At 45.0% G+C, this 20,519-nt stretch overlaps 1 protein-coding gene across 1 annotated transcript; it reads right to left on the bottom strand.

Moving 5' to 3' along the window:
* Positions 1-276: 276 nt before the first annotated feature.
* On the bottom strand, positions 277-15,301 carry LOC142374924 (snake venom 5'-nucleotidase-like). Its single transcript, XM_075458796.1, has 9 exons — positions 14,744-15,301; positions 11,766-11,988; positions 8,402-8,590; positions 5,637-5,834; positions 4,114-4,268; positions 3,129-3,237; positions 2,894-3,043; positions 1,552-1,752; positions 277-800 (listed from the first exon to the last, which is right to left on the bottom strand). The coding sequence occupies exons 1-9, from the start codon at positions 15,107-15,109 to the stop codon at positions 634-636; spliced, it is 1,758 nt and encodes a 585-aa protein (XP_075314911.1). The 5' UTR covers positions 15,110-15,301; the 3' UTR covers positions 277-633.
* Positions 15,302-20,519: the final 5,218 nt, after the last annotated feature.

The following is a 20,519-nucleotide window of genomic DNA, read 5'->3' as shown; positions in this document are numbered from 1 at the left end:
CTTTGTGGGTTAATTTGACCCGTCTGTGGGTGGAAAGTGTTAACTGAGGTCATATGATTGAGACGGTCTGTGTTTATTGTTTCATAAAACATTCAATTTGGTGTCAGATTCACGTTCTCCAGCAGTTCGTCTACAGATTAAAATGTGAACAAATGAGAGAAAGCTGGACTTTATGGGCTCCAGAAACATTAAAGATGATAAATAACTGGTGTCAGAAATCAGCAGGAAACTGGAAACAACACAACATTTTATTCTTTAAATGAAATCTGAAGGAATTTGCTTTGACTAAAGGAAACTAAAGCTGTGCTCTGTGGCTGCCAGCTCTGTCCTCATCGGCCCTTTAACTGAAAACAGATGCAGAGTCCTTGGTGGTTGTTTTCCCTGCGGCGCCCGGCCGCTGCCAGCTGGACGGCCGCTCGCTGAGCGTTAGCAGGCAGCAGGCGTTGTGTGGGAGGTCGCTCTCACAGAGGAGGCCTTGTTCCTCTCTGTCCACTAACTGGAAGCTAATTCAGAGTTTTCAGTCCTGCAGGATTAAATCTGTGGTGTCCGTTAACTCTTCGACACCACGTGTGTTTTTATTAAAAATACCAAATCATAGATTAAAACCATTTTCTGTCCTTTTCCTCAGCGATGTCACATGGTCCCTAACAGGACCCGGAGCAGCCACAGCACCATCAGAGGGCCCAATCGCCCCGTCAGGCCAGAGGCCGAGTTAAAGATGTTGATGCGTCCTTCCAGATGAGGGTAGACCTTCTGCCTCTGAGCGATGTAGTTCGACACCACCGAGATGTCCAGGTCCCCTGCAAGGAAACAAATCAAATTTATTTATTTATAGCACATTTCATGTACCAAACAATTCAAAGTGCTTCCCATAAAATAAAAGCATTGCAGCAGGGAGTGGAAGAAGCATTAAAATACATAAAAGAACATAAAGAGAAACAAATAAAATCATTTAAATGAATTTAAAAACAAGCAACAGCCCCGATAAATTCAAAGATATCGTGCAGATTTCATGCATAGACACATGAGAACAGAAATGTCTTTAACCTGGATTTAAAAATGTCTCCATTTGGTGAAAGTTTAATCTCCACTGGCAGTTTGTTCCACTTGTTTTCAGCATAACAGCTAAATGCTGCTTCTCCATGTTTAGTCTGGACTCTGGACTGGACCAGCTGACCTGAGTCCTTGGATCTCAGAGCTCTGCTGGCTTTATATTCTCTGAACACATCACAGATTGTAAACCATCAGCAGGCTTTTAAAATCTATTCTGTGACTGACTGGAAGCCAGAGTAAAGATTTTAAAGCTGCTGTGATGTGTTCAGATCTCTTAGTCCGGGTTAAAACTCCAGCAGCAGCGTTCTGGATGAGCTGCAGATGTTTAATGCTCTTTGTGGGAAGTCCAGTTAAAAGAGCGTTACAGTGATGGAGTCTGCTGGAGATGAATGCATGGAGGAGTTTCTCCTGGAAACCTTTAATTCTGTTGATGTTTCTGAGATGGTAAAAAGCTGCTGAATCCCACCGTTACCAGCTCTACAGATCTAAGTTTCTCACCGCTGTTGTGTTTGAGGATCTCGTTTTGGATCATGGAGAATCCGTCTCCCCCGTTCACCAGGTAGGACGGCAGCACCACCTTGTAGACCGTCTCGTCCTCCACCGGTTCGTAGAGAGGAACTCGGCACTTGGTGCAGAGGACGTTGAGGCTTTTCACACGATGTCCCGGCGGTTTGGAGATATCGAACTCTACGTGGAATCCTGTTGGGAGACAAAGAAGCTGACTTTAACTCTGACTTTAACCTGCAGGATCAGACCTTTCATGGACACGTTCTGTGGAGATTATCCTGAGGAAATGAGTCAGTTCTGCTAAACCGTGAGCGCGGACGGATCCTCCATCCAGAATCACGAGTCAAACCACCACCAACGGATCAGCTCCTCCAACCGTGCTTCATCTGTGCCGGTGAAACTTACCTAAACCTAACCGACCGTACAGCTTTGGTTCATACGACACGGTTCGATCGGCAGCTAATACGACAGCAGAGAAGGGAAAGAGCCATTTCTGAGTTGTGGAAACTCCTGATTCATAATTAAACTGAGTGAAGAGCTTCAAACAGCGCCCTGTACCATGATCTTTTAGCCTAGAAATCTAGACGCCCCTAGAAACCGTAAATTGAATTTGCTCCCGGGCTAGTCTAGTCAGTTGTGGTCGTTTTGCGAGGCTGAAAATCGAAACTTAATCGGGCCAATCAAATGGTGAGGAGCGGGGTCGGAGGCCGGGCTACCTGGTGACGACGTTTCAGTGTGTAGTTCCAGAGAGAGGTAAACAATGGCTGCGCCCAGCCAACAGTCTTTCCATTTGGCTTTGGCAGCGACTCTAGAAGATTTAAATATACATCTTTCTTTGCGAGACGAACAGATAACTGCACTTAAGTTTTTCTTGAAAAAAAAAGGACGTTTTCGGAGTTTTGCCCACCGGGTACGGTAAAAGTTTAATATACCAGCTTGCTCCGTTGGTGGGACGACGCATGGGTCTCCACATGGCTACGTAATCCTTCTTCATCGCTCTGATTGGTTGTTGCACCATCCTATTGCGTGGCGTTGAGTGCAGAGGCAACTTAACAGACAGCCGTTTATCCCGCCCACACTGCTATCCAGCGTCACCAGACCCCTGTACAGCTTTTTGCTGTACGGGTCTGGCTTGCTAGGCTAACGATCTTTATGTTTTCCACCCAAACTGCCGGTAAAACTTTCCTAAACCTAACCGACCGTACAGCTTTGGTTTATACGACACGGTTCGATCTGCAGCTAATCCGACAGCAGAGAAGGGAAAGAGCCATTTCTGAGATGTGGAAACTCCTGATTCATAATTAAACAGCGCCCTGTACCACGATCTTTATACCTGATACTTGCAGGAATTCCCCGGTCCTCTCGCCGTATCGCCTCACCGAGTGCTCGAAGGCTTTCCTCAGCGTGGAGCCCTTCAGCTGCACCAGGTCGAAGGTTCCTCCGAATGGTAGGACGGAGATCAGGTCCTCCATCGTGATGGAACCTGCACCGACACACAAAGTTGTTTTAAAAACAGGCTCGTCTCCTCCTCTCTGGTTCTGAGCTCGTTTTTTTAATCTGACTTTCACCGTTTCGGGTGCGTTCATCGATGGACGTCCGGATTCCCCCTCCGTTCAAAATGGAGGCGCTGACGTGGTTCCACTGCAGGTCGTAGGAGAACCTGACGTTGTTGTTCACCTGGGGAGTGGAGACGGGAAGTTCCTTCAGTCAGAGTCAGCAGGCTGAGGGACGGACCATCTGACCATCTTCACTGGACAAAATACGTTAAGTTATACTTATAAAATAAGTTTTTAAGAGCTTCTGAAACCTTTCAGTCTGTTAGAAGATGGTGAATCAGGGATGTTTCCGACCCTTTAAACCTGTTTCAGCTTCTATCTGGATAACGAGACGAATGAAACGTTTGTTTCAGGTCAGTAAGAAGAAAAGGCTTTTAGCTTCAGGTTGAACCCTTTAACGTCCTCACTGAGGAAGAAGCAAAGGAAAACGTTTGTCCTGATTCTTTCCTTTGGGCAACGAAAACCAGAAAGATTTGAAACAGCTGGGTAAATATATCATTTCTTTTAGCATTGCACAGCTACACTCAGTGGGGTCACATGGCCCTGAAAGGATCGGATTATTGGCTAAACTACAATCGATTGAGTTATTAAGTGCATGTAGACACCTTAATCTGACTAAGAACTGGATCATCTCCGCCATATATCCAAGGAGAATTACACTTGCTCAGCTCAGTCTTATTGTAATTTAGCCAATAATCTGATCCTTTCAGTGCCATGTGACCCCACTGAGTGGCAGAAATCTGCCCAGCAGGATGTTTAAAGGGTTAAAACGGCCTCAGGAAACCCTTGAAAACACTGAATAAAATCTGGAGCGTTCCGACACACTTCCGTGTGGAATCATTTAGCCTGGAGGCAAACATTCCTGAACTTGTCTGAGCAGGAAGCGTTTAATTTAATGTTAGTGCTGGAGGGACAGAAAACGGGCCAGAAGGAGTCTGACTGGGTGGAGCCCCATAACGGGAGAGAACGACGCTTCAGTCGGAGCAGAAGAACTCACCATGGCGTCGCAGATGAGGTTCCCCAGGTTGCACTCCTGGAAGCGGCAGCCCTCAGTCGTCCCGTTCAGGAACACCAGAGTCTCTCCCACCACCTGAGCAGAGTAGTTGCTCAGACTCTTTTTCCACTCCTCCACATCAGCGAGAAACTCTGGATCTGTGAGACACAGCGCTCAGTGTCAAGAGGAACTGCGCTACATACTGCATACTCATCGATCAGACAGTGTGCAGAGCGTTTACCCACAATGCATTTCGCTCCTGCCCGAGCCGAAATCAGCCGGCCTGAAGCTGATTTCTCTTAAGCTCTAAACTCTGTAAACTTTAGCAACATTTGAAACATTTTCAGGTGAGAAAGTAGTCGTTTAGATCCCCAACGTGTTGAAAACCTGACAAAATACCGGCTGTTTACAATTTTGTTCCCACGAATTCGGCGCTACTAAAGCTAGCCGCAGTGAGCAACGCACTTCCGGTTATTTTCACAAAATAAAATCCCCGTTGCCTTTTATCATAGGGAAAGCCATTACCATACAATTGGTGCTTTTGTTTTGAAAACAGGAAGTGAACCTACCCTCGTTGTAGCTAGCTTGAAACTGCCGTTTTGACAGGAAATGACGATCGGCGACGTCACGTTACATTGCATCTTGGGTAGTTTGAGTATGAGTAGTAACCTCATGATGCATACCCAACATTTAGGAGAATCTAGTATGCATCCGGGAACTTCTCGCTTACTCAAACTCACATACTAACTCAGAAAGTTAGTATGAGTAGTAGGAGAAGTATGCGGTTTCGAACACAGCCACTCATTGCGCGGCTCGCGAACCACACGCGGCTCCTCGAGCTTTAATTGGTGTCTCGCACTCCCATAGTAGCTTATAACAATATGCTAACAATAACAATACATTTTTTCAAATAACACACAGCGAATACTGCACAGTTTTAAGTATTTTTATTAAGTTTGCGTTTTTGTAGTATTAAGTATTAATTTAGGCTTAATGGTGTTTCCTAAAGGGGGAACTGTTAAACCTGGCAACGCAGCCCGCTTAAACCGCAGAGCACGCTAGCTCCTTTAGCCAGCGCGAGATACAGGCATAATGGATCGTTTTTTAATTAAAAAAGGGCAAAACCAGCACAGAAACCATGCTCATCCTGAATGTCTCACTATGATTACAACAACAAACTACAAATACAACATGAAGAAAGTCGAGCACATGCACGCCAGCTTCTGCTCATCCCAGTATTAAGGTAAATGTGGTCTGAATTGGAAATGTATTGGCTGTGTTGTTTCTTTTTTTGTGGGTTGTTTTATATGTAGAAATGCATATTTGCTAAAGGGGACTTTAGTATGTTGTGGTAAAAGTGGCTCTTCCCTTGATTTTGCAAAAAATAGTTCAAGAAAGTTCATGTCTGAAAAGAAAGAAAAGTCTCCCTCCAACACAAAGACAGGAAAATGAGCTGATGGAGACGTGAGATCAGAGCGTCTGAACGGCAGAAACAGTCAGAGAGCAGAGGGTGTGATGATCTGTACCCTGTGTGATGCTGCCGTCCAGCAGAACCGGGTTTCCTGTGGATTTCACCACGTTCCCTCCATCATCAAAGGTCACTTTCAGATTACCCAGATATTTTCCGAAGGCGTAGGCCTGCACGACGGGAACCTGGCGCCCGTCGTCAGATTGCACCATGAAGGGGTAATTACCGGCCGGCACCTCGGTGGAGGGAGGCTTCCCTGAAAGAGAGAAAAGATTTCAAACCAGGAAACACGGCAGGAATTCTGCCAGTAAAGGTCACCCCAAGGTCAGAAACCCAAAGAGCTACATCTCAGACTCTGCAGGCCTCAGTCAGCATGTTAAAGGTTAAAGGTCACCCCAAGGTCAGAAACCCCAGAGCTACATCTCAGACTCTGCAGGCCTCAGTTAGCATGTTAAAGGTTAAAGGTCACCCCAAGGTCAGAAACCCAAAGAGCTACATCTCAGACTCTGCAGGCCTCAGTTAGCATGTTAAAGGTTAAAGGTCACCCCAAGGTCAGAAACCCAAGAGCTACATCTCAGACTCTGCAGGCCTCAGTCAGCATGTTAAAGGTTAAAGGTCACCCCAAGGTCAGAAACCCAAAGAGCTACATCTCAGACTCTGCAGGCCTCAGTCAGCATGTTAAAGGTTAAAGGTCACCCCAAGGTCAGAAACCCAAGAGCTACATCTCAGACTCTGCAGGCCTCAGTCAGCATGTTAAAGGTTAAAGGTCACCCCAAGGTCAGAAACCCAAAGAGCTACATCTCAGACTCTGCAGGCCTCAGTTAGCATGTTAAAGGTTAAAGGTCACCCCAAGGTCAGAAACCCAAAGAGCTACATCTCAGACTCTGCAGGCCTCAGTTAGCATGTTAAAGGTTAAAGGTCACCCCAAGGTCAGAAACCCAAGAGCTACATCTCAGACTCTGCAGGCCTCAGTTAGCATGTTAAAGGTTAAAGGTCACCCCAAGGTCAGAAAACCTATCATACGAAGCACGTTGAACCTACTCATGTCCAATCGTACTCGGTCAAGTGTAGGTCCAACCTATGTGAAATAATGAGTCATATAAATACGAAATGTACCCGGAAATCGGGGCGCAGTCTAACGGATTTCCAGGTCCGGGTCCGGCGCTGATATGATTCATGTGTGACCACCAATAAATACTTTATTTAACTTGAGATTACTCCGGCTTGTTCTTGAGCTTCCAATGAAAGAATGGAGCTAACAACTTGGTATGACACGCTTTGTGCCTCTGATCCGATTCATTCACCGCCATATATCCAAGGAGAATTACCCTTAATAACTCATTCTTATTGTAGTTTAGCCAATAATCTGATCCTTTAGGAGCCATGTGACCCCACTGAGTGAGACAGACTGATAACGTCACACAGGAAACCATTACTTCAACTCACTGCTGCTACCAGCTGACTCTTTATCTCAACTCTGTGACTCCTCCTCAACAATCAAGTGAACTTTAGAACCTTTCTTTATCTCCTCTATGACTCCTCAGATCTCCTGGACAGAGTTTGTTATCTGAATTTATGTCTAATGGTCTAATTTATGTGCTGTTTTTATTTCTGATAAAGTTTTTCCCCCTACGAAGACGTAAAAAAGTGAAAAGTCTCACTCTGACTGTGTACATTCTTACTGTGGTGACACATCTCACGCTCTTTAGTGTCTGAGGTTCAGACCAACTGCTCCCTTCCTGCCGCCCACTGAGTGCACTTTGTACACAACAGTCCCGTTAGTTATGGAGACCAGAGGAGTGTTGACAGTGTGTTTTCTCTCAAATGAGCCACAAGTATGAAGACTCAGAGTTTCCTCCCATTTAAAGCACGGACAGCTTAAAGAAAAAACGCTTTTTTTAAAGTCTCAGGCCCCTTCTGAGCTGGGCTCCATGATCAGACGGGGACTCAAAGCAAAAAACTTCAGCTTTCCACTAGGGATGGGAATCAAAAACAGGTTCTTGTTGAGAACCGGTTCCCAGTGTTTCAATTCCTTGGAATCATTTTGGCGATTTTGCAAACGATTCCCTTATCGATTCCAGTGGGCGCGAATGACGTCACCACGCAGCGTTGCGTGGCGAGTCCAGCGCAGCCAGCAGCCAACAGTAAACATGGCGCCCAAGCTTTACAAACGCTCGAAAGTTTGGTTCCACATCCCTAAAAAAGACGACAACAGGGCAACTTGCAAAGTGAATATTTCACCAAAGGGAGGAAATACTACCAACATGCAATAACTATGAATGAATGATTAACGTCGGTGAATCTGAACCCAGCAGCGTTAGCAACGTTAGCAACGTTAGCATGTCCTCGGCTAACACTGCAGGTAACTAACTAACAAACACTGCCTATCATGTTAGCACCATTTGCCTGATTGTAAAAGCTGCTGTTAGTAACGGTTAAGGTTAAATGAATGCCTTCTCAGGCATTACATTTAGATGAAATCATGAGAGACAGAGCCTGACTGGCTCAGAGCCAGAGGCTGGTGGTACTACCCCCAGTTCACCTCTACCTCCAGCTTCTCCTTTCACCAGAGCAGGAAGAGTTAAATTACCCAGGCCAGGATAGACCAATGTGGACCTCACCGTTGTTGGGTTTGTGAGGTCATGACTCGTGTTACTTCTAAACTAAACAAAGTTGATGCTGATCGACCGGTTTGTTGTCCTTTTTCTCCAAATGAGAATCGATAAGGGAACCAATAAAGAACCGAATCGTTAAGCAGAATCGGAAATGGAATTGGAATCGTAAAAATCTTATCAATTCCCATCCCTACTTTCCACCTCCTACCTGTGAACAGGAACGTGTTGGTGTGCCCCCCGATGACCACGTCAACCCCAGCGACCCTCTTTGCGATCTCCTGGTCCACCGTGAAGCCGGAGTGGCCCAGAGCGATGATCTTATTGATCCCCAGCTTCAGCAGCTTGTCCACCTGCAGCTGCAGCGCTGTCACCTCGTCCTCGAACTCCAGGTGTGGTCCTGTGGGGAGAAGACGGCTCAGAGGACTGAAATACTCTGATGTCTGACACTCCGTGGCCAAAAGCATGTTAATAAGTGGGTAACACACCCAAAAGGGACCACTAATTCATCTGCTGGAGTCTGAAACACCCCGTAGTTCAGCTGCTGGAGGCCTGGAGGATTCTGTTGGTTTCCTTAGCTTAGCAACTCTTCTTTTTAATTGGCTCTGTATGAATTGGACTAATTTGGAATCTAATTAACTTGATTTCATTATAACTGGCTTGAATTGACTGTATCTTTGGTAGGGCTGGGCGAGTTAACTCGCGTTATCACGCATTACCGCATGTTTTATTATTTATTTTATTCTGTAAAAGTCTGCTGCTCACAGTGTCAGGATCTGTGTTTTTGGACACCTTGTTCTCTCCTGTATTTTTGGTTTTCCCTGGTTAATTAGTCCCAGATGTTTTGAGTTCCCTTGATTACCCTCATGTGTATTTAAGTTCAGTTCTGTCCCTTGTTCCCTGTCGGATTATTGTATGTCTCTGGCTCAGTTCGGTGTATGTTTGCTCCCTTTTCCTTGGATTATTATTATTAATAAAATACATTCCTTTTCCACAACGAGGAGTTTCCTGTCGCTTTTGGATCCTACTCACCCACACTCCGTGACACACAGGCTTTTATTCTGTAAAAATCTGTTGCTCACAGGCTTTTATTTTGTAAAAGTCTGCTGTTCACAGGCTTTTATTTTGTAAAAGTCTGCTGCTGTCTGCTGTGGAACAGGAAAAGAAAGTAATCGGCGGATCCACCAAACATGGAGAAGGGTACGGAACTTTTACTCGGCCATTTTCATGTTAAAGTTCTTCCAGACGGCGGAGTCGACAGAACCAAAGTCATCTGTAAACTCTGCCAAGTTGAATTGTCTTCTCAGCGTAGTAGTTCCAGTCTAAAATATCACTTAAAGGCAAAACACACAACTGATAGCAGCAAGTCATTCAAGGAAACAGACAGTGGAGCGAGGCTTCTACATAAAAACTACAGAAAGATGCTGATGTTAAAAGTGTGTTTGCACAACAAATGTTATGGCACTTTCATTCATATGGCAGTACATTTAAAATAAAGCTAAATGCTAAAAGCTATACACTACTTTTGGATTCATTTTTGGATTCTGCGTACAAATGAGATTAATCGTGATTAATCAGGGAAATCATGAGATTAATTAGATTAAACATTTTAATCGTTGCCCAGCCCTGGTTTTTGGCATTCGTTGGGATTTGGCGCTTTATAAATAAAACTGAACTGGTTACAGTTGGATTATCACCACTTTGATTTCCATCAGATCCAAATAGAAACTTTAATCAAGAAGCTGAAGTAAAAAAAACTACTGAAAACATTTAACTAGGTTCCCGATCTCAGAGTTCTGGGGTCAGTTTGAGCAAAGACGTTGGGAACCTTCTTCTCTCTTTCTGCATCTCACAGATAAATCAACAGTTAGCAGCAGCATCCTCAGTCTCCATGGCGACCGGGGCCGGGTCTCCTTGAGGATGGGCCCCCGCCCGCGGTCGCCTTCCTGTTTTTATCCGGCGGGGCCACATCATGGCGAGCTGTGGGCGCCTACAGATAGCGAGCTGCACATTGAACAGGTGTGTTTCCATCTCACGGAGCTTCTGCATAAACAGGCTGACGCAGAGCCGGTTTCATTGGAAACAAAGCTGATAACGGGAGTTATCAAGCAGCAATATCCTGCAGAGGTGGAGACACGTCTGACGGTCATTCCCCTGCTCGGGATCAATAAAGTTTATCTTTCCATCTATTTATCTACCTCCCTGTTATCAGAGGTTCTGGGTGCACTCAGCATGAATTTGACTTTCCAGTCGAGGAGCTGTGCAAACATGGACTGATGGGCACTCAGAGTTCTGCATCTCAGACATTAAAGCTTCATAAAACATGATAGTCCGTCCCTAAGAGTTTAAACCGCCTGGAAGAAGCGAACCCTGCGGCTGTAGCGCCGTCCAATCATCACGGCCGACACAGAAACTGCCCTCAGCTGCACCTGTAATGCTCACCCGGCGCTCAGGGAGAGAGATAAAAGTGTTATGGTCCCTGAAACCCTTAAAAGTGAAGAATCAGGGGCTTTAAACGCCTCGAGAATACGATTTCTGTCTGCCAAGGCTTTGAAACTTGATTTTTCTCCATTATTTTCGACAGGAACGAGAGCTTCGAGTTTGGCCTGAAGTTGGATCGAACATCCAGGAATGAAACTATATGATACTGGAAGTATATCAGCTCCTGTTGGGATGTTTGCAATGTGGAGGCCATCAGATGAGCATCGTCTGGAAGCTCAGAGGAGATGGAGCCTTTTCCGCTGCCGGTCATAAACTAAGGAACGAACTGCCATTTCACATAAGACAAACCCATCACCGTCCATTTTTAAACCCATTTCTATTCCCTGGCTTTTAACCCAGATTATAACCTCTGTTTCTGTTATTGTTTTAATATGGTTATTGTTTATTATGGTTTATTATTGTTTTATTGGTTAATATTGTTATTGTTTATTATTGTTTTGATATGGTTATTGTTTATTATTGTTTTAATATTGTTGTTGTTTGTTATTGTTTTAATATTGTTATTGTTTATTATTGTTTTATTGTTTTAATATTGTTATTGTTTATTATTGTTTATTCTTGTTTTAATATGGTTATTGTTTATTATTGTTTTAATATTGTTATGGTTTATTATTGTTTTTATTGTTATTGTTTATTCTTGTTTTAATATGGTTATTGTTTATTATTGTTTTAATATGGTTATTGTTTATTCTTGTTTTTACATTGTTCTTCTGTTTTATGCATTATATTTCGTGTTGTTACTCATGTTCTGCACTTTGTTTCAGCCACGGCTGTTTTAAAGGGCTTTATAAATAAAGTTGAGTTGAGTCTGAATCAGAAAATCTCCCAAACTGTAAAACAATCTGCCTCAGACGGGCTTCCTCTCTGTCTGTTTTTAAATCTTAAAACATCTCTTCTCCTTGGCTTTTGACACGATGTGAGATGTTTGAATGTATAATTATTATTATTTATTTTAAATTCATTTTACTATTATTATTGTTTTAAATGATATAGCTGTTGTATGTCTTTTAATTTATTCTTTTATTTTTTGTTTTTATTTTTCTGTGCAGCACTGAGCAGCGACTGCCTCTTACCCGGGACGGACAGCGTGGGGGTTTCATGCGAGGTGTAGCCCACCACCCCCACCCTCTGATCCCCGACCGTGAAGATCTTGTAGGGTAAATAGGTGATTCCAAACGTGGAGGCCAGGGTTTGGTCTGCTTTGATGTTGGCACTGAGGACGGGAAACTGGATCTTCTCCAGGAAGGGCTTCATCAGTCCGTCCACGCCGTTGTCGAACTCGTGATTTCCAAAAACCTGGAAAACAAACACAAGAAGTCAGTGATGTCACTGGGAAGGGCGAGCGTCCAGGCGAGCATCCGTCAGCCTCCGGCTGGAGCTTTGGAGGGGTTCAGCTCCTGTGGAGGCTCGGAGCTACAAACCACCAACCACCTCCGTCAGATGTGTTGCTATGGAAACCAGAACAGCCCCATCTGAGGAGAAGGAGCGGAAATGGTTCCAGGAACTGAGGGCCGTGGTCCCTGGTTCCAGAGGGCCCTGGTCCCTAGTTCCAGAGGGCCGTGGTCCCTAGTTCCCGAGGGCCGTGGTCCCTGGTTCCAGAGGGCCGTGGTCCCTAGTTCCAGAGGGCCGTGGTCCCTGGTTCCCGAGGGCCGCGGTCCCTAGTTCCCGAGGGCCGCGGTCCCTGGTTCCCGAGGGCCGCAGTCCCTGGTTCCCGAGGGCCGCGGTCCCTGGTTCCCGAGGGCCGCGGTCCCTAGTTCCAGAGGGCCGCAGTCCCTGGTTCCCGAGGGCCGCGGTCCCTGGTTCCCGAGGGCCGTGGTCCCTAGTTCCCGAGGGCCGCGGTCCCTGGTTCCCGAGGGCCCTGGTCCCTAGTTCCCGAGGGCCGCGGTCCCTGGTTCCAGAGGGCCGCGGTCCCTGGTTCCAGAGGGCCCTGGTCCCTAGTTCCCGAGGGCCCTGGTCCCTAGTTCCCGAGGGCCGCGGTCCCTAGTTCCTGAGGGCCGTGGTCCCTAGTTCCAGAGGGCCCTGGTCCCTGGTTCCAGAGGGCCCTGGTCCCTAGTTCCCGAGGGCCGCGGTCCCTGGTTCCTGAGGGCCGTGGTCCCTAGTTCCAGAGGGCCCTGGTCCCTGGTTCCAGAGGGCCCTGGTCCCTAGTTCCTGAGGGCCCTGGTCCCTAGTTCCCGAGGGCCGTGGTCCCTAGTTCCAGAGGGCCGTGGTCCCTAGTTCCAGAGGGCCCTGGTCCCTAGTTCCCGAGGGCCGTGGTCCCTAGTTCCAGAGGGCCGTGGTCCCTGGTTCCCGAGGGCCGTGGTCCCTGGTTCCTGTATGTGCGAATGTGGGGAAAAAACGTCCCCGTTCCTGAAAAGGTTCTAGGAACTGCAGAAGGTTGCTACAGTGGGAATGAGCCTATAGAGCTGGTAAAAACAGCTCCTAAAACCTGCAGCACAGCTCAGCAGTTATTTATTTATTCAGGCTGAGTGCAGACAGAGAAACTGGAGCATGAACACAAATGTGTCTGCAGGTAGGAGGGAATGAAATGCACGTCGGACTCTTTTAAACTTTACTCGCTTCCAGAAACATCAAGTTTTAAATCTGCCTCCTGGTGTCAACGTGCGCAGAAATCAGAAGGAAAATATAAACGAAATCCAGTTTTTCTTCTGTAAATGATCCAAAAACTGGAGTAAAACCTGCTGCAGATAAAGGAACATTCTGTAAATCTGTAAAGGAAGAGAAACATTGACCTGATTATCCACATAAAGCTGAAGCTGTGTGGTCTGAACACAGTGAGCTGCCGGCTCCGTGCTCATCAGCCCTCTGAATGAGTCATATGTGTTTATCTTTAACTTATAACTCAGGACTGATGGGAACTTTCTAACAAAAGGAAGTTACACCTGCTGGTGACGGATCTGTGCTCCATATACGCTCATTAAGCTGCAGAACTGAACCTGCTGGGCCACCGTACAAAACCTTTAAACGGCTTTTTCTCTCTTCGGTTTAAAATATAACTCAAAGATTGAAATAGTCACAGCTCAGCGGATTAATTCAGATGTTTCTCTGTAACCTGCTGCTTAATTAAGTTGATTAAACCAGCAGAAGCTTTTAGATCTGAGCCCATAAATCAGGCTCTGCCTTTCAGAGGGAGCGCTTTGATGGTTTCTCTGATGTTTACAGCTCTCCCAGGAAGGAGTAATCATGGTGATTCAGCTCCTCCGCCGCCTCCATCGGGGCGCGGAGACTTTTCTTCAGGAGGAACGAGACGAATGACAGTCAGAGCCGAAGGCTTGTTGTGGTGTGGGGCTCAGTTATTCATCTAAATTTAATTCAGAGGCTGCTATGAACATAAATAAGCGTTTAAGTGCTGACTGTGACTCATGGAGTCAAAGGGAAGAACTCTTAGGAATAAATGTCACATTTTATTACTTTTTTTACACCTATTTTCAGCTGTGTTTGAATAAAGCTCCAAATCTGAAGCTTGAGTTTCAAAACTTTAATCACATTTTAACTCCTGATTTTATCTATTGTTCTTATTTCTTTATTCATTTGTTTATTTCATTTATTATTATTTAGTTAGTTAGTAGTAGTATTTTTTACTAGTATTTCTTTTTACTAGAATTGGTATTATTATTATTGTTTTATTGTTGTTAATACAATCATTGTAAATATTAAAAAAAATAAATAAATAAAAATGTTGAGCTACTTGACGAATTTGAATTTCCCCCATTGGGGGATGAATAAAGTATTTTTCTATTCTATTCTATTTCTTTCTTTTTTGTTTAAAATTGAAATCATGCTTTTTATTTCTACTGTTTTAATGTCTCTGTAAAGCACTTTAAATCACCTTGCTTTACTCTATCTGATGTTTTCTAGTTTTATTTCCGTCCAACTGGCTGCTTTCATTAAACATCTGAACCAGAGCTGCTTATAAGTCATTAGTTCATGAGGATTTCTGTAAAATACAACACAAAGCACACCATAAATCACACAGAATTACCCCAAACTGGACATTTAGTGTCTCAGTAAATCTAAAGTTCGTTCGGGACGCTTTCTGGTGGGAGCAGCCTACCATGGCATCGTAGCGCAGCTTGTTCATGAAGTGGGCTGCCTCGGCCCCCTTGTAGTAGTTGAACCAGACTGTCCCCTGGAACTGGTCCCCGCCGTCCAGGAGCAGCACGTTGCGCTCGGCCGCGCGGATCCGCTGGATCTCCGCGGCTCTGCGGGCCACGCCGCCGAAACACTCCCCGCGGCCGGGGCTGCATTTCCCGGAGTGCACGCTGGTCTCCTCCACCCGGGCGTGCACGTCGTTGGTGTGGAGCAGAACCAGGTCCCAGGCCAGAGTTGTTGTGGCCATGAAGAACCCCAAAAGCAGGAGCAGGACGGGGGAATAAAGGAGACGCGGCGGCGCGCTCCGCTCGCGGTGCAGCGCGTCCATCTCTCCACTGCGCGTAAAGACTCAGACTGATCCGGATGATTGTTTTTTAGGAGTTTCCTTCTCTGCTCCCAGCGCACTAAAGTGTACGTCTGCCTCCTTAATTACACCCGGTGAGACAGCAGAGGAAATCCCTGCTGCGCAGCGCGGGGGGACGGCTTCCCTCCCCGGTGTCTCCACCTCGCGGGGCGGGGGGAGGACGGCTTCCCTCCCCGGTGTCTCCACCTCGCGGGGCGGGGGGAGGACGGCTTCCCTCCCCGGTGTCTCCACCTCGCAGGGCGGGGGGAGGACGGCTTCCCTCCCCGGTGTCTCCACCTCGCAGGGCGGGGGGAGGACGGCTTCCCTCCCCGGTGTCTCACCTCTCTGACTTCTTCACACCAGCCGCGCTGAGCTGCGTAAAAGCTGCTGAGCGGAAGCTGTGTGCAGCCATAAAGTTCAGGTGGGGGGGCTGAACTTGTGTTGGTTGTTTCAGATGGAGCTGAACTGATGCAGAAAACCAACTGGAGGAAACACTGAAGTGTTTCAGTTCGTTTATCTGAACTTTAAATCAAATCAAATCAAATCAAATTTATCTGTAGCACATTTCATGTACAAAACAGTTAAAAGTGCTTCACATAAAATAAAAGCATTGCAGCAGGGAGTGTAAGAAGCATTAAAAATACATAAAAGAACATAAAGAGAAACAAATAAAATCATTTAAATGAATTTAAACCAGATAAGTTCAAAGATATCGTGCAGATATCATCCATAGACACATGAGAACAGAAATGTTTCTAACCTGGATTTAAAAATGTCTACATTCCTTCTGCTGACTCAGTTTGTCCTTTTAACTTTATTTCCTTTGCAGATTCTCCCTTCAGTGTCGCATGGGGTTGGCAGACCGAGGTGGTGGTCCCACCACAGCTCAGGGTGTCGGAGAGGAGGCTCTGATGGTGGGACCAAAGAACCCAGCCAGCGTGTCCATGTGGGGCCCATAAGGTTTAAATTTGGGCTGCAGATAAGGGTCAAGTGGGTTTGTCCGCAGTTTCCACGGTGGCCCCACCTGTGTTTGCCCATATGGGTTTCAAAGTGCAACTTGAAGGGTTAGGGTTACCCTAAAAAAACCTTTTAATTATACTGTTGACTGATAGTGGATACGCAAACAATAGCGGGGCCTGGGCCGGAATAGGAAAGTCAAGAGCCATGGCCGCTAGCAGCGGCAAAAAGAGAAAACCTGAGCGAGAAAATCGCATTTTTCAGCCAAAAAGGGAAGAAGAGTACCTCTTCAGTTTTGATCTTTGTTATGAAGGAGTTCAAAATCCTTTTTGCACTTTTTTTAAGCAAATGTTTTGTCTCTGTTGCTTATTAAGGACGTGTTAAAATGCATTTATATGCAGTAAATAGTTGTATGTTGGTGCAATAAACACACAGATATAAATTCATATAAAATGTGTTCTTATTGAGAATCATTTGTAGCTTCTTTCATATCCAATTATTCGAAGTGCGTGGTCATGTGGCCCTCCAATGATGGTGCTGAAAAAATGTTGGCCCTCTTTATCATGGAAGTTGCCCATCCCTGCCTTAAATTATTCCAAAGGCAATACAGATAATACAGATAATACAGATAATACAGATAATACAGATAATACAGATAAACACATCACACAAAGTAAAAGAATGTTCACATTCAAATTGGTTAAATGCAAAGTCCAACCAAAGCCACACAGAGACTTGAAACCCATGTGGGCAAACACAGGTGGGGCCACCGTGGAACCTCAGGGTTGCCAGATAAGAAGACATCCTCTAACTCTACTCGGGCTGACATTCATGTATCTAATGTGGCTGATTTATTCTCTTGGATGTGCTGAATTGTGTAATTCACACTCTTCCTGCTTCTGAAGAGTGCAGACGTGTCTCTGCTTCCTCCTGCTGCTTATCGCTTTATTCGCTTTTAAATCATTCTACTTCTTTCCACAAGTCTTGGATATAATTTTATTCTTTTATTCTTTTATTCTTTTTCTTTTAATTGTATATTTGTAAACGGTATCAGCCCTCCTGTTTCCAAAGAGAATCGGACAGAACAATGTCTCCTAACCCTGCAGTATCAGTGAGCTGCACACAGTGTGAGCTACTCTTTGCGAAGGTAGCACAGCTCGAGAAGAGGATTGAAACGCTGCAAGACATTCGTAACGACGAGGAATTTATTGACTCTATTATAGCTCCTGCGCAGGCTGTGGAGCCTTCATGTGCCAAAGGACTAACTCAGATCTTTCTACACGGGATCACAGCTGATGTGGAATCTCACACTGCAGCCCTGGCTGACACACTTCCCTGGATCTGTCCAAATGACACTGGAATATCTGGTGAAGCTTCCAAACCGGACGGTCCGACTGACATCTCCCACTGGAACAGTGTTGGTGCCAAACCCAAATCATCAACCCCAGCCAGGATCTGGTCTCATGTTGTCCGTCGCAGAGGTAAATCCAGCACGAAACCTAAACACCAGCACTCACTCCGCCACCTGAAGTTCTATTGCACAATAGATACGATCCGTTGACTCCAAATAGAGTGTGTGATGATGAATGTAACCCAAACATGAAGACAAACAAGAGAAATGGCCCCAAACCTCAGCCAAGGGCTAACCAGATTATCAGGAGAAGCCCAAATCCCACAACCAAGGTGAGGACTACAGAAGCGATCGACACCTCCACACAAAAAGCAATAGACACCATTCTAATCGGGGACTCTATAACACAGCATGTCAGAATGGCAAAGACGGAAAATATAACTTTTTCTGATACATCAGTCAGGGAACTGATAGATATTTTGCCGACCATTCTGTCTACTCATCCAGATGGCACGAGGATCATTGTCCACACAGGGTCTTTAGATATTCTGAGAAGGAAGACTGGCTCTGAGATCCTGAAGAAGGATTTTTCTCTGCTGTTTGAGAGACTGTGTCACTATGGAGCACACCGGGTCTCCATTTCTGGCCCCATTCCTACTGTGGGTAAAGGAATTGAACTTTTCAGCAGACTTCTTGGCCTGAACACATGGTTGTCAAATGCGTGCATCGCCCATGGGATTAAGTTCATTGATAACTTTAATATCTTTTGGAACTGTAAGGAGCGTTTCAGACCTGATGGCGTGCATCCCAATCGAACTGGATGCAGATTACTTGGTGCACACTTACGTCATGCTGTTGCACGGCAAACCCAAACATGACTGTACAGATTAGACTGAAGGACACAGCAGCGAGGCAAACAACCCCCAGCACCCCCCCCCCCCCCCCCCCCTCACCAGCCCCTTTACTCCACATCATCCAAGGTCTCCAAAGGATGTCTCTATCCCAGCCAGGACTCCAGCGACCACCATCAACCGAGAAACGCAGGGCACCCCCTCCTCCTCCTCTTACATCATCTGTCCTGGCAGAGCAGGGCACAGGGGGGGGTGCAGGATGTTCAAGGAGCAGCACAACATCCAGAGTTCAAAACAAAGATAGCACTGTTCAAAACAAAGATACCATGCCATGATGTGTTCAGGGTCCCTGCTATAGAAGTCTGACTTCTGACAGCTGTTCTGAGAACAAGCTGGGGCCCAATAGGATTCCTGTATTAGTTAGTAAAAGAAGGAATCGAAAACAGTCAGCCTGCTGGGTGAATCTATCTAATCTGTTATCGGTACCACGTACAACTCAGAATACAACAGAGACCAGTGTAAACTCCACAAAGCTAGCCTTACTTAATATTAGATCTCTGTCCAATAAGTCACTGTTAGTTAATGACTTCATAATTTCACACAATTTAGATTTTCTTTTTCTGACAGAAACATGGTTAACAGAGAGCACAAGTGCTACTGTTCTTAATGAAACAGCTCCCCCAAACTTTAGTTTTATGGATAAATGCCGAAATGGGAGGAAAGGTGGGGGGGGGGCTGCCTTATTTAAAGATACATTCCAGTGTAAAGAGATCTCATTTGGTGATTTCACTTCTTTTGAATATCTGAGTTTTATTTTAAAGGGTGTTCCTAAAATCCTGTTCTTAATCATTTACAGACCTCCAGGATACTGTGCAAGTTTTATTGATGATTTTTCTGAATTATTGTCTGTTATTTCGACTGATTTTAACCATTTTATCTTGACCGGGGATTTTAACATTCACATGGATAATATGACGGATGGTACTGCCAAAGAATTTTCTTCTGTGCTGGACATGTTTGGTTTGTGGCAACATGTAACAGAACCTACCCACCTTCCAGGTCACATTCTGGACCTGCTCATTTCTAAAGGTGTTGATATTTCTTCTGTTGTGGTTATTGATTTGGCCTTGTCTGACCATTTTTGTATTTTATTTGATTTACATATTACTCAGAATGTTCAAACAACCAGCTTCTCAGTTAAGAAGAGGAACATTAATGAGAACAAGTGCTCAGTTTAGGGAGGCCATAGCTATGTTACCAACAATGAGCGCAGAATCTGTTGAAGGAATGCTGGATCATTTTAACTTGAAAATTTTTAATGTAATGGAAGCTGTTGCACCGATAAGAATCAAGAGCACCTTGATCAAACAGAAAACCCCATGGAGAAACACCACTACGGTCAAAAACCTGAAAAGAGAATGCAGGAAAGCTGAACGTAAATGGAGGAAAACAAAGCTTCAGATTCACTATGAGCTGTACAAAGAAAGCCTGCGTAGTTATAACAATGAGCTGTTCAAGGCCAGACAGCTGCATTTATCTGAAATCATTAATAAGAATGTCAACAAGTCTCGAACTCTGTTTGCTATGGTTGAAAAACTAACAAATCCTCCTAAACATAAAAGATAAAACATCATTTAAGAAATTTAACATACTGAAAAGTAAGGTACTAAGACCTTCTAGGACAGAAATCCAAAAGAAAAACTTTAAGGTCCAGCAATTAAGTTTGCCTTAAGGCATCTTTTAAAATGTTTTGTTGTGAAACAATTTGAAGCTAAATGAGACTTTTCATTCCATATTTTAACACCCCTATACCTAATGGAAAGTTGAGCTAGACTAGATCTGAACTGAGGAAGATGGAAATCCTCAGCTTTCCTCGTTGGGTATGTGTGTACCTGGGAATTTGATTTAAAATAGCACATAAAGTGCTCAGGAATCTTTCCTTTGTTTTTATATATCTCGTAAATAAAAACACAGGTCTGAAGTACATTAATGTCATGAACAGCAAGGATCTTAAGTTCTTTAAATAAGGGAGTAGATGCAGCATACCATTCAGAACAGGTTGCAATTCTCACAAAACGCTTCTGAAGTACCAGCAATTTATGGAGGGTAGTAGGAAAAGTACTTGCCCATTCTAAATTACAGTAGGAAAGGTATGGGTAAATTAAACTATAATAGAGAGTGAGGAGGCAATTTCTTGAGACAAGATGACTAACCCTCCTAATTATCCCAATTGATT

The sequence above is a fragment of the Odontesthes bonariensis genome, chromosome 24 (genome assembly GCF_027942865.1).
Source record: "Odontesthes bonariensis isolate fOdoBon6 chromosome 24, fOdoBon6.hap1, whole genome shotgun sequence".
Taxonomy (NCBI): domain Eukaryota; kingdom Metazoa; phylum Chordata; class Actinopteri; order Atheriniformes; family Atherinopsidae; genus Odontesthes; species Odontesthes bonariensis.
The sequence above is the reverse complement of the archived record's forward strand: the minus strand, read 5'-3'. Positions and strand labels throughout refer to the sequence as shown.

What these genes read in the sequence shown, in the direction of transcription:
- LOC142374924 (XM_075458796.1), bottom strand. Translation starts at nt 15,109, where the DNA reads ATGGACGCGCTGCACCGCGAGCGGAGCGCGCCGCCGCGTCTCCTTTAT. An exon ending in CAACACGTTCCTGTTCACAG is followed by an intron (nt 5,835 to 8,401) that starts GTAGGAGGTGGA and finishes TCTCTCTTTCAG; the next exon opens with GGAAGCCTCCCTCCACCGAG. An exon ending in GGAATTCCTGCAAGTATCAG is followed by an intron (nt 1,753 to 2,893) that starts GTATAAAGATCG and finishes GTCTCCCAACAG; the next exon opens with GATTCCACGTAGAGTTCGAT.